This window comes from Centruroides vittatus, unplaced genomic scaffold, assembly GCF_030686945.1.
Source record: "Centruroides vittatus isolate TY-2023 unplaced genomic scaffold, ASM3068694v2 scaffold_386, whole genome shotgun sequence".
In the NCBI taxonomy this organism is placed as follows: domain Eukaryota; kingdom Metazoa; phylum Arthropoda; class Arachnida; order Scorpiones; family Buthidae; genus Centruroides; species Centruroides vittatus.
In genome coordinates this window covers 2,647,520-2,665,110 of record NW_027122706.1, presented here as the reverse complement: position 1 = coordinate 2,665,110, position 17,591 = coordinate 2,647,520, and the positions used below count along the sequence as shown (strand labels likewise).

Genomic DNA, 17,591 nt, shown 5'->3' with positions numbered 1-17,591 from the left:
TAATCCTTCGACATTCGTATTTTGGGACAAAGTAGAAGTCCCGATGAAGATCATGGAGTTTCTAAAGTGGGGACTGAACTATGTCCCTGAAAGTTCAAACTCTTGGGACGCGTCAATTCAAGAAATAGAAAGAGGAATATCTGGGCTAGATCCTTTAGAAAAAGAATACCTCCGATGGAAAACTGTCATTAAAGACCGGATGGCTTGGAGGAAAGGATGTGATGCCGGTAAATACATCAAACTTACTAAATGCTGGCTTAGAGAAAACGATTTGGTTACTACTAGAGCGGACAAGAGCAAAACATTAGTCATCATGAAAAGACAAACGTATAATGACGCTTTGGATGATTATATTAAGAAAACCGAATGCGAGCGTGTTGACGAAAAGAATTATCGATAGCGTCGACAGAAGAGTTAAGAAACTTGAAAAAGCTAAAATCACTAATTTATTACCTTTTCTCAAAAATTGTCGGAATCCTAGGCCAGGTATGCCGAGATTATTTGCGTTTGCCAAAACCCATAAAGAGGGCAAGGAAGTAAGACCCATAGTTGAAAGATGCAGAGGACCAACCTTTTTTCTTGAAAAGAGATTACATAAGTTTCTCACCTCTCAGCTCGAGAATAACGTATATGTGGCAAAGGATCCCAGGGATGTGGTTAATGAGATACAAGATCTAATTTTAATGGATAATGAGGTTGGAACCGTAATGGACTACGAGAGCTTATACCCCTCTATAAAAATTGAGTCATGCAAGGTAGCGCTTTTGGATTTCATGCACAGCAAAAGCCCAGATTTGGCAAATTACAGTAATGATTTGATAGAGCTAGCTAACCTTGTCTGCTATGAATCTTTTTTCGCTTTTAATGGCCGTCAATACAAACAAAAAAGGGGAGTCCCAATGGGAAGTCCTATGTCAGGATTGTTGTGTGAACTTGTATTGAGAAGGTTAGAAAAGAGTGTTATTTGTGGCTTCATGAATGACATTATGTATTTTAAAAGATACGTGGACGATGTCCTTGTAATATGGAAAAATGACCGGAAAATCGAGGAATTTATTAATAGAATCAACAACAACGATGACGGCCTCATGCTAAAGATTGAACAGACGTGTTCCTCACGGATACATTTTTTAGACATTGACATCGAATTCAAGGAAGGACATTTGATCACTAAAGTGTACGTAAAACCAACGCATAGCCCTTTGTACATTCCATCGCGTTCGAATGATCCTTACCAATACAAAATGGCTGCTTTCCGTGCCCTTGTTCGCAGGGCTTTTCTCTACTGCAGTAGTGTGGTTGATAGACAAAAAGAAATCTACAGGATATCGCATATCGCTAGAACTCTAGGGTACAGGGCGGATATGATAACCACACTAATCAAAAACTACAAGAATAACAAAACAAAAGCTCAAGGAGGGGATTTCCGCAAATTCACAAAGTTCACGTATGACAGAAAGAAAGAAGCTATCATGAAGGAAATCTCAGCCCGCAAAAATACCAAGTTAATTTTCAAGAGGGCTCCCAACTTGTACAAATTATTAAGGAATGACAAAGACCGTGTTGATAAAGAAAGAATGGCTGGAGTGTACAAAATTCCTTATGAAAACCAAGCACTAGGCATTAATAAAAACTACATTGGAGTTACTAATAGAAGCTTAGGGATTAGATTGAGGGAGCACAAATACAACATCAGCAAAAGATCTAACGCCACAATTCTATCTCAGATGGCGCAGGTTGAAGGCTCGGTAGTCGAGTGGGGTGAAGCAGACATCATTAAACCTGTACACTCACCGACTTTAGCGTTTTGCGCCGAAAAAATTGAAATATTTAAGAGCAGATTACATAATGCCTGCATTAATGCCAGGGATGCTGAAGGGTTGCCTTCGGCATGGAAATATTTAATTAAGAGGTTTGATAGCTCTTAATTTAATGCCTTGATTTTGTTATCACTGCATATCTTGTATTTGTCAGAATTTCGTATAATTTATTGATAAATGCACTTCTTGCATTTATTAGAGTTTCGTGTAGTTTATTAATATTTATTTATTTAACCTATACATATTTTTTATATATTTTTGTTATTTATATTTAATTTTTACTTTCTTATATGTATATTTTATCCGTTATTTTATTTATTTGTATTTAAATTTTTTGTTCCATTTTGTGTTTGCATTCGAATATGTTTAACCTGATGATGGCCAACAGATTTGGCTGAAAACGTTTGTTAGTTATTAAATTTTCTCAGCAACTTAAGGTGTTTGGTTGTTTGTACGTTTTAATACCAGTACACCTGAAGATGATCTATTCCATTAGGCTGAAAACTTTAGTGTTTAATTAAATAAAAAATTCTCAGCAATAGAAGGTGTTGGATGTTTTATTAAGTATATGTACAGTACAGTATATAGACTAATATGTGGCCTTGAACCATACACATAATCACCATTATGTTTTTTGTGTTTGACATACCAATTCAACTTTACAGTGGATCTCCTGACATGAAGCCCCATTGTAGATCAGGGACTATCTGTGTTATTTATTTACACAGATTCATTTTATAAACTTGACCGTTACATCAAGGATCAAAATGAAATATGATAACTTTGAAAACAATGCAAAATGTTTTACACTTATAAAGGGAATTCTTTTTAATTTGATCTTATTTAATCTTATATCTTTTCAAAAAATAAACCTGATAGATCAGAGTGATGTATTGGCTTTAATTTTGTTACTAAGCAAACATATTTAGAAGTTAATATATTTTGAAAAATAGAAATTTATTGCTTGATAAATTTATTTAATTTCAATAATTCTATTTTTAAAGATAACTGCAATTGCATGGTGCAAAGAAGATTGCATGTTATTTTCTTGTAGTGAAGATGGAGCTCTGTATGAATGGAATATATTCAGTGGTGTTAGAGAAAATGAAAATGTTTGGAAAAAATGTTCATATTTAAGTGTAACTGCTGATCCAAGTGGTGGTACTGGATATGTAATAGGAAATGATCAAACTATCAAAGAAATTGCAAATTCAATAGTAAGAAATTTTAAATGTCTAAGGTAACAAATATTTAAATTTCAGTTGGCCAGATGGCTGAGGCGATAAGGTGTCAGCCTATTGCTCTGGGGATCTGGGATCAAATCTGGGTAATTAAAAAATCTCAGGAATTTTTCAGGGGTAGTCTTCTGGATATGTCAGGTCCTATCCCTTACCACAGGCTGCCCCATTGTGGACCTGGTTGAACCTACAGTGAACATGAAAAAAAGGCCCTCAGTGAAGAGTAAAAAAAAATATTTAAACTGATCAAAAAAGTTTTATTTATTTTTTCCAGATGATACATTCACTTGATACCAAAACTCAGCTGACAGATTTAACTTTGTCTGGCAAAAATAATATATTGTTTGGGGGCACAGAAAAAGGATATGTTCAAGCTTTGAGATACCCATTATCAGAAAATTTCAAGTGGGAGAAATATGTTGCACATAACAGTAAAATCACTCAAGTAAATTCCTTAGTTCATTAAATATTTTATAATGTAGAAAATAAGGTTTTTTTTAATACTGATGATAATTTTTAAATAATTTATGTAGGTTAAACTGACTAATGATGATTTGTGGTTAATCACATCTAGTGAAGAAGGTTCTATCTTTATATGGAAATTATGTGATCGAGATGATAGAATATTAACAGAACAACAACATTTTCTAAGTGGTGATATAATTATGAAGATAGATGATCTGAAATTAAAGGCATACCAAACTTAACCATAGGACTTGAAATACATGAACTGTACCAGTTCATGTATTTAGTTAAAATTCATTACTTTATATATTAAACAGTTTATTTTCAGATGGAGTCGATTGCACATTTGGAAAGACAGTTAAGTGATGTACAGAGAACCAATGAATATCAAATTTATATAAAACAAAGTTATCATATCCAAATGTATCGAGAACAAGCTGAAAAATATACCAAAGAAATAGAAGAATTGGTCTCCAAATTAGAAGTATATTATGCTATTATGATTAATAAAAAAACAATATATTTTGTCTAATTTTTTTTTTATCATACTGTAAAAACTTAACCATAGGACTTGAAATCTCAAAATACAGCTCTTACAACAAAACATAAAGATGATATAGGAGATCTTCAAATGAAACATTTAGCTGAAATGAATGAAAGAGGTATTTATATTTTTTCAATATTAATGTACTGTACATATGAAGAAGAAGTCTTTTCCACATTTAGAATGCATCTGACCTATTGTGTATCATTCCATCACCATAGTTAAGAAATCATTTTCTTATCTTTGAATTCACTGTGGCGACTCTTACTCTACTATTTGAAAATTTTAAAAAAAATTTATCAAGTGACATTGGACACTACATATGTTTTGCTGTTTTTCTATTCTTGAAATTATTTAAATGTTTGCACTTTTATTTACCACAGAAATTATGATGTAACAGTCTAAATAAATTCAATAATTTTCTAGTATATATTCAAAATAGTATTTTCAATGAATAATTAATCTGAATAATCTAAAGACAGAATTATTTTTTTCCTTCATACATTTATACACACACACACACACACTTACTCAAATAAATCCAAACACTTTTTTCCAAAGAATTGTGAGGTCACCGAACTGTGTGTATTGGCAGGATATCCAAGCAGTGTTGAAGTGTATGTGGGAGTGTTGATGTCAGAGACAACTCTCAGTTACATAACAATTTTTCAAATTTATTGTAACTTAAAAATATAGCTTAAAACAAAAATATTCTTCTATCTGTCGGCAGAGATTATATCTTCAGGTTTCTTTTTCTAACTGAGAGAGAAAGTCCTAAGAGAAAGGTTCTTGGATATACACATCAAGATCAAAGGGTCAACCGCCGTCCACACCTCAGTCTACCAGAAACTGGATATGGCCTCCCTTTACATCCCGGTTGGGTCACATGACCCAACCATATAGTTTTTTTCGAAGATGTCAGTGGAATTACAAAGCACTAAAAAACATCAAAGGTAGAAAATTAGATATATATTTTAAAATTATATTAGATAGAATAATTAAATTGAAAGAAAGATTATTAATTAGTATAGTCAAATCTGTATACACATACCTGGAATTAACATTTTCCACAATTTGCATCATATTTTTCTGGTCCTGAGTTTTTTCCTTACAGTTTACAAATAAATTTTCTCATAAACTACAATTCAGTTTTTCTACATTTCCTGCAATTTACACATTTTTATTGGTAAATCTGTAATTTTTAAAATGATATTTTCAAAAACAAAACATATAATTAATTAAATAAATAAATTTTCAATAGTGTAGGAGATATTATTGTTGGCAATCTGCTATTTTTTAGTTTTAGTGGTAGTTTATGCATTTGTGTGCTTTGATGTTTTTGTCCTCCTCCAAAAGATTTAATACTTTTTAATACTGTTTTTGATATTTTAATTATTTCTCTAACTCACTAAAACTTTACCTAGTGTTAAAAGTACAGTATAAAGGTATCTTGAGTTAATGGCCAGATAGGTGAGTGGTTAAGGTGGCAGCCCACTGATCTCATGACCTGGGATCAAATCTGAATGGGTTGAGAAAACCTCAGGAATTTTTCAATAGTGATACCTTTGGATATGTTGGGCTCTATCCCTCACCATCCAGCTACTCCATTTTGGGTCTGGCTGAACTCAAATGGGTTCTCTCTTATTGGATGATTAAAAAATCTCTCTTAATATCCACAGGGAAGAAACATTTCAAAAAAAAGTATGTTAAGTAAAAACAAAATGCATTATACATATTCTCTTAACTTACAATATTTACACTTTACTCTGAAAAGTGTAAATAAGGAATTCAACTGTACATTCTTATTCTAGTCCTTGGCATAAACACTAATATGACTTTTGTTTAACTTTTTAAATTTATAAAATTTTGTTTGTATTATTTAATGGTAATAATGTGCATGACTATTGGCAAAAGCCCCCATAACTGATAATAAAACAAAGTTCAATTGCAACAAAATCCATAATCCATATATGCATAAATATCAAATTAGTTAAATCCATAACTTGTCAGCTCAATATATTGTATATTGTGTACATATAAAACAGTCTACATAGCATAATAAAAATTTAAATATAAAACCTTTTTAACCTTTAGATCAACAATTTAGAGAGAAACTAAAGAGAGAATACAATTCTTATGAAAAATTAAAAAGTGATAAAGATCTTATGCAAGCTGATTATGAAACAAAGCTAAAAGAATTAAAAAGAGAGCATGAAGAACAATTAGCTGTCCTGAAAACATCATATGAAGAGCACTTAAAAGAATTTCAAGATAAATTAAACAAAGTAATATATTGAATTCAAAATATTTTGTTTAAAATAAATTCAAAACATAACTAAATGCAGGTACAATTTTTATTAGGCTATTGTGGATCATGAAAATACTAAACATCACATGGAAGAAATGAGAATTTCAATGGAAAGAGATGCTGATAATGAAATTTTAGTCATTAGGGTAACATATGAAGAAGAACTACAAAAAGAAAGGAATCAAAACAGTTATCTTAATGGAGAAATTGACATGATGAAAGGAAAAGTAATAATATGAATATTAATTAAAATCATCATATAAAGTGTTTTATATTTTAATATATATTTATTGCTTTAAAATTATAAAATAATAGATTTCAGCTCTGAAAGATGATATTCAGAAAAATCAGAAACAAATAGAAAACAAAAATAAAGAAGAAGAAATGTTAAAAGTACACATTAAAAATCTTGGTCGTTCAATTGAAAATTTGAAAAGAGTTATCAAAGAACGAGAAGAGACAATTTTAGAAAAGGTATCGTTAAATTTATGTAATGCCAGTATTAATAAATCTAATGTTTAAACTATTGTATATTATTAATTTCTTTTATAGGAGAAATGTACACATGATCTAAGAAAACATAAACAACAGTTAGAGAAGTTAAATTTTATCTTAAATTCTAACACACAAGAAAATGAAAGTAAATTGGGTCCAATCCAAGAGGAAAATAATAGATTACGTAATCAAATAAAAGATGTAAGTTAGTAAATTTAAATTTGTAATAATTAAAAATGAAAACACAAAATATTGAATTAAGAGAGGTTTGTATTTGAGATGTTTTTTTAAATATTGAGTTGAGTCATAAATAATGTCATTTTTATAATTTTTAATAGACATTATTAACATAAACAAATATTTATTTCATCCAATATATAATGCTCTTCATTAGGTGTGACATTTTACCATTGATCTAAAAGTTTTTAAATGCCTTTTTTTTATAAAAAACCATTTGATTTTGATAAAAAAAATTTCCATGTGCATCTGGATAGCTTCTTTTTAACTACAATTTTATCCATTAAGAGTGTTTTGCAATATGGAGTTAAACACTATCATATAATAACAAAATAATTCCTTTCCTGTTTGTGAAAAACTCTAAGAAAAATGTTCATATTTGACAAATTTTTTCTAATTGTTAGCAGAATAAAGTAATATTCATGTTTCATTTGGATTAAACAATTCAAAATGCAGTATTTTCCTAGCCCACCATACACAAACACCTTTTGAGGATCAAGATTACACATTGGTTCTGAACACTGTAGCATTTAGATTCAACCACTGTTTTCTGTAAATAACAGCATATAATACAAGTATACCTCAGGTTACAGGTTACATTGTTTCGAGTTAAGTTGTTCTCGATTATACGTCGTTTGTCAATATATATATATATTAGGGTGTCCCTTATTTTTCGAATATTTTTTTTTCTAATGCATAAGGCCTAATTTTGTTTATTTTACCTTAAATACTCCCACAATAAATTTCAGCTCATTTTGATCTCTAGAACCCGTGCCGACTTGCATCAAATCATTTCCATACATATGGTGCTAGAGAAGTGGCACGTATTCGCTTTGTTCACCATTCTAACACAATTTGTCGGGCTATTAACACGTATAGTTTTTTTTCGAAGATGTCAGTGGAATTATGAAGCACTAAAAAACATATTTTCTTAGTCAAAGAGATAAACCACCAAATCACGGATGCAAAATTACCATCAAATTAGCAAGTACTTGCAGTTTTGTTTTTTAACATTCGTGAAGTTAAACTAACTGTGAGTGAAAGCGTAAATCTTGTAATACACGAGTGTATCATATTTTGGGAAAAAGCTAGAATACCTAAAAAATCTATACCTAACTGTGTCAAGAAATTGGTGGATATTCATCAGGTATGGAGACTCTCCAATGTTAATACTATACATCATAAATCCTAGAGAACGAAATATGAAAACATCTGTGACTCTGTGTTGTCGTCTTATTTAGTGGTCTTTATTGGTAAATTTAACGTAAATTAGTTTATCATGAAATAATTTTAATAACTGTATTTGTTATTTAACCTTACAAAATCATTTTATTTTATAATGTCTTAGAGCAAACCACATTAACAAATAAAGAGTCCATGATGTACTGTAAACATCGCCAAATTGTAAACATGTACAGTACGTTTACAAGTATGTACATACTGTACATGTATTCGTAAATTTAGATAAATTTTAGTTTTTAATATAGTACAGAAAAAAAGTAATTTGTTTGTAAGCTTAAAATAGATTCTTATTAACCATACATTATTAAAAATGCATTAATAAATAAAATACAGAACTGGGAATGGTTATTTGTGGTTTAGCCTAATGACAAGTAAATTCGGAGACAAGTAAATTCAACTTAAGTCGTCTCTCCTGGAACCAATTACCGACATAAGGTGAGGTATACCTGTATTCACTTTTTTCCAGTTGTTATTTCTGCCAGAAATAAACTTTGCTCTCTCCTATTAAGTAAACTCATATGGATAATTGATCCAGAAGATTCTGTTCAGTAATGTCATGTGGGATATAGTGCCTAAGTGGTGTAATTGCATAACTGTTGTTGATTGAGACATACTAAGTTTTTTGCAATTTCTTGTATAGACAGTTTTTGATTATCTTTCACTTCCATAGTAATTTCATCATTTCCAAGTCAGAAGATTGTCCAGAGCAAGACTTATCTTCAAGATTAAAATTCCCATCCTTAAATGTTTTGAATCAATGCTGATATTTTCTGACATTTAAGACTTCACTGCCTTACACACTACATATATTGTTTGCTGTCATAAATGCAATATTTTTTTTTCTGAATCCAAATAACATTACATGCCTTAAATGTTCTTCCAAGCACTCATTTTAATTGATGCTAATAACTTAACTTTTAAAAAAATAATCTTAAATCATTATGGAAATTGTTATTTAAATTGTTATCCAATTGACAAATTAGAACTTGAGTTGATTGGTGTGTTATACAAGTTATGCTTATTTTGTATAATATCCTCTATATGCTGAATTTGACATGCTTGTGAGGTTTCTCTGGTTATTCAAAAAATCAGTTACAACTGATCAAATATCTTTATTTTTTCTTTTCAGAAAAGAACATGACATGCATTTTAGATTGAAGTTTAACTAACAATCCTCTTCAGTGTTAAGTGTATTTTTTCTCTCAAATCATACAAATGTAGGTGATATTGGATGATAAAATTATAAAACATTACAATTTTGCAGGCCTCAGTTTCAATTCTTCGATAATCACAGAATTATTAGCAGTATAATCCACAACAACAATTAAAACATTACTACATCTTCCTGAATAAACAATGTAATGAAAACAGACAAGTACAAAATTACAATACTTAATGAACTATTATAAAATTACAATGCAGAATCAGTATGGGTTCGAAGAGAATTTTAAGAGAGAAGTCAAGGGCTCAGTGAGGGGCAGGGAGGGGCAGCTGCCCCCTAGAAGAAAAATTAAAGTGTAGTAATTGACACACAACACAAATGTATCAATTTAGTATCAGTTTGAATAATGAATATTGTGACTAGACTAAAGCCTAGAGCCATCTGTCATGAAATCTTAGAACTATTTTGCTGTTTGCTGCTATTCTTGCACTCAAAGAAACTATAAGCTACCCCCCTCCAGTTCAGATCCTGGGTATGCCACTGAGAGAAGTCATGCTTAGTATGAAAATAATGCTTAGGAAAAGTAACATTACTTATGACTCAAGTCGATTCTTAATTATCTTAATATATTACATTTGCATTTATTTATATTCAGATGGAAGAAAAATTGATCAGATTTCAACAAAGTAATAAAAACCTTAGATGTTTACTGAAGTCTGTAAGATTGCAAATGAAAGGAATTGAAAATGAACGAATGAAAGAACAAAACAAAGTCAGTAAAAGTTTCTTAAAAAGTTAAGAAACTCAATACATAATTAATGACTAAAACAATTATATATTAATTTAATAAATTTCTTTTTACAGGCTCAACAGGTTCATGTTAAATTAATTCGCTACAGACAAGATTTGAGCAAATTAGTGACAAACATTCAAAATCCAACAAAACTAAAAATAGGTGTAATCAATCTTTACAGACAACATATTGAAAAAGCAGAAGTACATTTTTAATAATTTATAAAGCTTTATGATTGTTTAAGGATAACTGTTTAAAATACATTAATTTTTTAAATTAAAGGTAATTAATGCTGAAATGAATGATGAGAAAATTGATGAATATCAAAGACATATAGAATATTTAGAAGATACCATAACTGCTTTGAAAGAAAAGATGGAGAGAGAGCTTTCTACTCAGCATAGGAATTATGAAAGGCTTATACAAGTAACTATATATTTGTCATATATAATTGATATTTTTGAATTTAATGTATGCATATATAAATTAAAAATAGTAAAATGGTTTATGTATAATATAATAAGATAAATTTTAACAAATCTTGCTCTTAAAAAATTATTAATATTTAACTAATTAAAATTTTTCAACTTTCTGACATACAATTTCACTACAGCAATAGAAATTTAAAAATATTTTTCTTTGATGTGGTTCTGTTATATATTTTATAATATGTAAAGAAGCATTAATCAATCTTTATTACTTTAATTTAAAGCGATTGATTGTAAATATGTAATTTTCTCTTTACAAATTTCACTCTGATACAAGAGCAAATGTTTTAAAATGTTAAGGAAAAACCTTGTGCTAATAATTATTTCAATATTTAGTACATCAGAGGTTAAGATTTTGGACTAGAAAAAAGAATTGCTGTAAAAAATAACTTAAAATTACAAGTCATAATGCAATATGTAGTATTAAAATACTACAATCTACACCAAAATCTTAATCTCTGATGTACTAAATATTGAAATAATTATTAGCACTATGCGATATGTAGTATTAATATACTACATATCGCATTATGACTTGTAAAAATTGCTTTAATAGAAAGAAAAAGTACTCAAACATTTCATTCAGGGATTTAAGCTTAAAGCAGATTATTTTCAGGAATTCTAAAAATCATCTTTACCATTGAGATGTCCCTTTTTTGTTTGCATGGTAATTGAGTCTTTTTAGAGTTTCTAAAGATAGACTATTTTAAGCTTGAAAGTAAACAAATGGTTTGTTTGATGAGATTTTCTACATTGAAACAGTTTTTCCTTTATTTTTGAGTTGTAGAGTTATACTTTGAGTGAAATACTGAATTATACATAAGAAATAACTTTAATATTAAACTCAAACAATTCCATGTTCAACTAAATCTGATTTATTAGGATGAAATTTTCAAATTGCAGACCTATAAATTCTCACTGCCATCTGTCTGTCCTTTGTTAATCTTGAAAACAGACTTAGGTAAATGAAAATTGGGACCAGATATGAAAAGCTTAGGGGCCACAGATACCAATTTATGTTTAAATGAAAATAACATTAAAAATTTCAGTCTTGCATTGTGATGACGTCACAATAAATAATTAAGACTTTTATCATGACTTACATCATGATTGTCACACTATGTTCATTTAATAAATCTTTTATGTTATATTAACCTTTCAGCAGTGGGAGAGTCAGGTATGGTACTACCCCTTAGTAGTGGAGAATATACCCGAAAAATTTTTAAAGTATTTTTTCACGCAATTTTTCTCATTTCCGTTTTAGAAAAAGTATTTGTAAACAGTTATGTCTAGTAAAGAAAAGTCTTTTTTTATTGTTACATAATTCATTTTTTATGTGAATTTTTTTTTTGCGGTAGTTTTTGGCTAGATTCTGGTGATACCCCCAAAAGAATTTAACGTATATATACGTCCCTCACCACTGCCACACGATCGCCCTCGACGTATATATACGTCCCTCACTGCTGAGTGGTTAATATATTTTAACCTGATTCTTTTACACAGCATAACATATATAACAGTTTAAGTTATATATATTTTTTCTATTACTACTAAAATTCATAGATAAATTCAGCAAAATTTACTATTCAGAGAAAATTTAATTAGTTTTTAAATATCAAATGCCAAGTTTAATTAATATTAACTACATTAACTATTCTTGTATTGATTTATACATTCATGTATTTATCTGTATGTGTGTGAATGTTCAAGTTAGATATTTGAGAATGTAAAGACAAGAACTTTTCAAATAAAAAATATAACAGTAAAGCAGATTTTTTACTTTCACAACTGTTATATATAACAGAGGAAAAATATGGCAATCAGTCAAAAAATGATCCCTCAAGATTTTTAAGGACTTAAGAGGTCGTGAAATGTCAAGAAATGCAAAAAACTTTGGGGTTTTTTTCCTGTATGTATGGATGTTAGTGTTAGTGTGTGTGCATGCACATGAAATTATAAATAACTAGAGAGGCAAAGACTTGCCATTGAAGCCATGAACACACAGCCATTGAAACCATGCATACACAGCCTAGTGGTTGCCACATTGTGTGGAGAAGAATGTACATTTTGTGTGTATTTGTCAAAGCATTTCATTCCGAGTTAATTTTATTTAAACTGATTATTATTTGAAGAGTGGCTGATAACAGCATATAAGTCGATAAAATTATACTGTGTATAGGGTAGCCATTATTTTTTTATGCATCTGTAAACAGATGAGCATTTGATAGAATAGTGACACACATACACATATGCTTTATCATCTTTAAACTAAAAGTTAAGATGATTGTTATAATATCATTTTTAATGATATCAATAATTAATAGTGTTTTAAATAATTTACTTACATTTTTCTATTCAAATTTCATTTGTAATATTTAAAATTTTCAATGTGTTGCCAGGTATTTTTAATTTATGGATACAGTTTTATGACTGGATAGAAACCATTTTATATATCTTTTTTCTTATGTAGATTATATTCAAATCATGTATAATTTGAATATAATCTATACACAGATAAAATAATCAAGAAAATTATATATTAATGATGTAATAAGTGAATAATAAATATATGGATAACTACTGATCAACAACAAAACTTTATTTTTTGAAAAACTGAAAATGATTATTAAAAATGTTTGACCTATATTACTCTTGCTAAGCATAATACATTCTGTCAGATTTTTTGTAGCCCCAGATTATTATGTTCTCCATATATTATTAATATTAATATAGCACATTTGAATTTATTCTTTCTGTTATTTTTAAGATGAATATATGCATTGTTAAAAGTATATATCTCTTATATTATTTCAACATAATTTTTATTTATATATCAGGAACATTCAGATATGATACAAGAAATCAATAGCAATCGTAAAGAATTATTAGCTGCCAGAAATAATATGAGAAAACTAGACTTTGCATTTGGTGTTAGTACAGGAGAAACTACTGATGTTAAAGAAAAAGTAGACCAAATTCTGAAGATTGAAAAAGATCAAAAGAAACTATTAAAAGACATTGAAACTAGAGATAAAATAATTCTTCTTCAATCACAGAAAATACGTAGATTCCACGCTCAAGTAACATCTAGAATTGCAGAATATCATGGTAATGGCTCTCTTTCTGAAGAACTATCTCCAATGAAAAGTTTTACAGATAAAAAGCTTTCTGAATATTCCATAATATATCAAGAAGCAGCTGGAGCAAATTTGGAATTTCTTTCTAAAACAGAACTCAAATCAAAAGAAATATCTGCAAATTTTGACAAATCAGTTGCTGAAATCAATAATCAAAAGCATAAGTTTAGCCAAACTTCTATACAGCAACAAGATAATGATTTATCTCAAAAATATTCCAAAGACATTAAATCAGAATATGCTAAAATAGATAATCATGATCATATTAAAAAGCAAAGTGAAAAAGAATCTCCAGTAAAACTTGAGGATAACATAAAAGGAATCTCAAAAAATATACTAATGGAAACTAATGAAGAATATATTGATTTTCTCAGTTCAGATATATATGACTTTGAATCAGATTATTCTAAATTATCTGATGTGTCTGAGACTCCAGAAAACTTAGAAGTTGTGACAAATGAAGTTTCAAAGAATAAATATAATTTAAGTGATGAAATGAATGACTTGTCAAAATTCTGATGATATTATTAAGTTGTAATATATAAATTATCCATAATAAATGTCTATTATTATGAAAAATATTTTGTTTCTTATAATGTAAACAGGTCCTATACACACCTTTTTTAATTTAATCTTCCTCTTTGGCCTTAGTCCCGCTTAACAGTGGGGTCAGCACACATGGATTTTATTTTGAATCTCCATTTGGCCCGACATTTTTTAATTTAATATTAAACATAATTATTTAAAATACTTTAAGATTTAAATTAAAAAAGGTATAAAAAGTTATAATATAGAATTATAAACCATATAAAATTATTGTGGTATTCTTTGGTTAATGGGACACCAGTCAATCAATGAAATCCAATTTGCATTTTAATCTAAATTAAAGCAAATATTAAGATGTAATCATATAAAGTTAATTAGAATGCAAACCTACCCTTTTCTTTAACTATGTATAAAAGTTATAAAAGTCAATTATGAATTTAAACAATGAGTGTTAACACATGTTTCATATCAAAAATGATTAGCGAATTTTTGTAGATATCTGTGAAATTTACTGAAAAAAAAGGAAGTAAAATGTAAAAACAGTCATTAGGAAGCTATTATGTGGTGGAATCTTTTTCTTCAAATAATAAACTGATACAAGATAAGGCCACAGTATGTTAAAGCCATAAAGTTTGTAATAAATAAAAGACATTGATCTTGATTCCATCAATTAGGAGTAAAAAAGATTATGTTGGAGTTGCACAAAGAAACGTCACAGTATGTCTCAAAGAACATAAATATAATGTTGAAAAAGGTCTTACTAACACATTAGCAACAATGTCATAAATAGTATAGAAGACTCACTTGTCAAATGTAAAGGGGGATGAAGTGAACATTATGAAAGCAGTACTCTCTCCATCTCTTGTAAAGAACTTGGAATAAATAGAAATATATAAGAGCAAAATTAATGATCAATGCCAGAATGCAAATGCAATTCCCTTGGGATGGAAATACATAATAGAAAAAAAATTAAGACAAAGAACCCTTAAGTCATATGGCCCTGCAATAAACTTTGGTTTTACTTTTATTTTTGTTATATTTCCTTATAAGTTTTACCTAATATTTTGTATTTAACACTACTTAATTTTATTTTTGTTAATTGTATTTTGTTCATTATGTATTTATTTTATTTGTTCAAGTTTAAATGTAAATTCAAATATTCCATTTTTGTAATGATTTATTATTGAATTTAAAAACCTAAAGATGACCTAACCTATGATAATAGGTTGGAAACATTTGTTTAATAAAAATTTTTCTCATCAAGAGTTAGGCAGTGAAGTAAGATTGTTTGTTGGAAGTTCAGTGATGAAAGTAGAAATTTCATCAGTTCTTGATATTTTATGTTTATTTGGATCTTCATTCAAAATTTAAATTTTTGTTTTTGTTTAAAAAAGTCAATAGAAATTGTTGTCATTTCACTTAAGAGGCTGAAATATATAATTTATAACAATAAATTCAGTTTTTCTTAAAACACATTTTATTAGTGATAAAAATCAATAAATTTTAAATCTTTTGAATGATAATTCTTAACTAGAATTTATTGATATTAATTTTCAATTTATGACAATACTATTAGCTAATACTAATAGAAAAAATTTCATATCATAATATTAAAATAAAACCAACTTCTTGCACAATCCCTGGGAAGGATAAATCAACACACTAAAAACCTTTTTTATATCCCAGTATGAATAGCTTTAGATAAAAACTAACGTTTTCGACCAAAAACTTGGTCTTCATCAGGCTATTGACCAGTATAAAATTTGAAACTGGAATTCAAACAACATATTTAAAATTATTTTAAATTCCAAATTATTTAAAAATTGGAAACTAATTTTTGCCATACATGCTACTGAAGTGATAGAAATATTGTTACATCCCCACAAATAAATAATATGATGTATTTGCTGATGTAGAAACGTTAGCAACATGCTAGTGTTGTTTACACTTTTTTTCTCATAGCACACCTCTCCATGCCTACGAAATATTGGCGGCATCTTTCACATTAATACAGTTGCTGGCTTTGTATATTTCCAACACTTCAAGGTTGCGAAGGTGTTGAACCTGATCTGACATTTTCACCAATTTGGCCATATGGAGGTCAGCTTGTATTTCAGGGTCTTTGGCATAGGCAGCTAGGACAGTGGTATGCCTTTGGTTGGCGATATCATACCCATGTTCCTGTATTCTTTTGGTTAGTATGCCAAAGACCCTGAAATACGAGCCGACCTCCATAGGGCCAAATTGATAAAAATGTCAGATCAGGTTCAACACCTTCGCAACCTTGAAGTGTTGGAAATATACAAAGCCAGCAACTGTATTAATGTGAAAGCTGCCGCCAATATTTCGTAGGCATGGAGAGGTGTGCTATGAGAAAAAAAGTGTAAACAACACTAGCATGTTGCTAACGTTTCTACATCAGCAAATACATCATATTATTTATTTGTGGGGATGTAACAATATTTCTATCACTTCAGTAGCATGTAAGGCAAAAATTAGTTTCCAATTTTTAAATAATTTGGAATTTAAAATAATTTTAAATATGTTGTTTGAATTCCAGTTTTGAATTTTATACTGGTCAATAGCCTGATGAAGACCAAGTTTTTGGTTGAAAACATTAGTTTTTATCTAAAGCTATTCGTAATGGGATATAAAAAAGGTTTTTAGTGTGTTGATTTATCATAATATTAAAGAATGAAAGTGACAACAAAAAATTAAGTAGCATAAAGCAATTAGATTTACTTACCTAATAGTGTAACTGGATGCAAAAATAGTCATGTAGGAAAATTAGCCAAGAAAGATAATCAAGAACTTCCAAAATTGTTACCTTACTCTGAAAATAAACTTTAAATTTTGAGATTAATCATGAAATGTTATACTGTCAGAAGAATTTCCTAATCACCTTTGTCATCTTCATACAAATTTTCCAAAGAAAATTACTATGAAATAATTGGCAATGTTCCATCAAGGAGAGAAAACCTAGATTAACCCTTAAAACATTAAAATTCCTTTAACTAAAACATTGGTTGGTCCTGCTTGATTTACTAAAGAAGTCATCACACAGTTCAAATTACAACATTATGTGAGATAAGCAGGGGACCAGGAGTTAATCCCTT

The 17,591-nt window shown here is 29.0% G+C and overlaps 2 protein-coding genes and 1 long non-coding RNA gene across 3 annotated transcripts in view; 2 read left to right on the top strand and 1 right to left on the bottom strand.

Moving 5' to 3' along the window:
• The window catches only part of LOC136988781 (cilia- and flagella-associated protein 57-like), a 30,067-nt gene extending 26,302 nt beyond the window's left edge, over positions 1-3,765 (top strand). Inside the window, exons 8-10 of the mRNA XM_067286743.1 lie at positions 2,825-3,037; positions 3,333-3,503; positions 3,592-3,765. Of these exons, the coding sequence (XP_067142844.1) occupies positions 2,825-3,037; positions 3,333-3,503; positions 3,592-3,765 (558 nt within the window). The remainder of the gene's footprint in view (positions 1-2,824; positions 3,038-3,332; positions 3,504-3,591) is intronic.
• A 29-nt stretch (positions 3,766-3,794) lies between these two features.
• On the top strand, positions 3,795-14,511 carry LOC136988792 (cilia- and flagella-associated protein 57-like). Its single transcript, XM_067286754.1, has 10 exons — positions 3,795-4,007; positions 4,092-4,185; positions 6,162-6,352; positions 6,429-6,602; positions 6,691-6,849; positions 6,928-7,071; positions 10,167-10,283; positions 10,376-10,507; positions 10,587-10,730; positions 13,630-14,511. Exons 1-10 carry the CDS (start codon positions 3,852-3,854, stop codon positions 14,446-14,448), a joined length of 2,130 nt encoding a protein of 709 aa, XP_067142855.1. The 5' UTR covers positions 3,795-3,851; the 3' UTR covers positions 14,449-14,511.
• LOC136988793 (uncharacterized) lies at positions 4,721-17,276 on the bottom strand. Its single transcript, XR_010882808.1, has 3 exons — positions 17,222-17,276; positions 5,119-5,230; positions 4,721-5,004 (listed from the first exon to the last, which is right to left on the bottom strand). It is a non-coding gene; the product is annotated as an uncharacterized lncRNA (long non-coding RNA).
• Between the last annotated feature and the right edge of the window lie 315 nt (positions 17,277-17,591).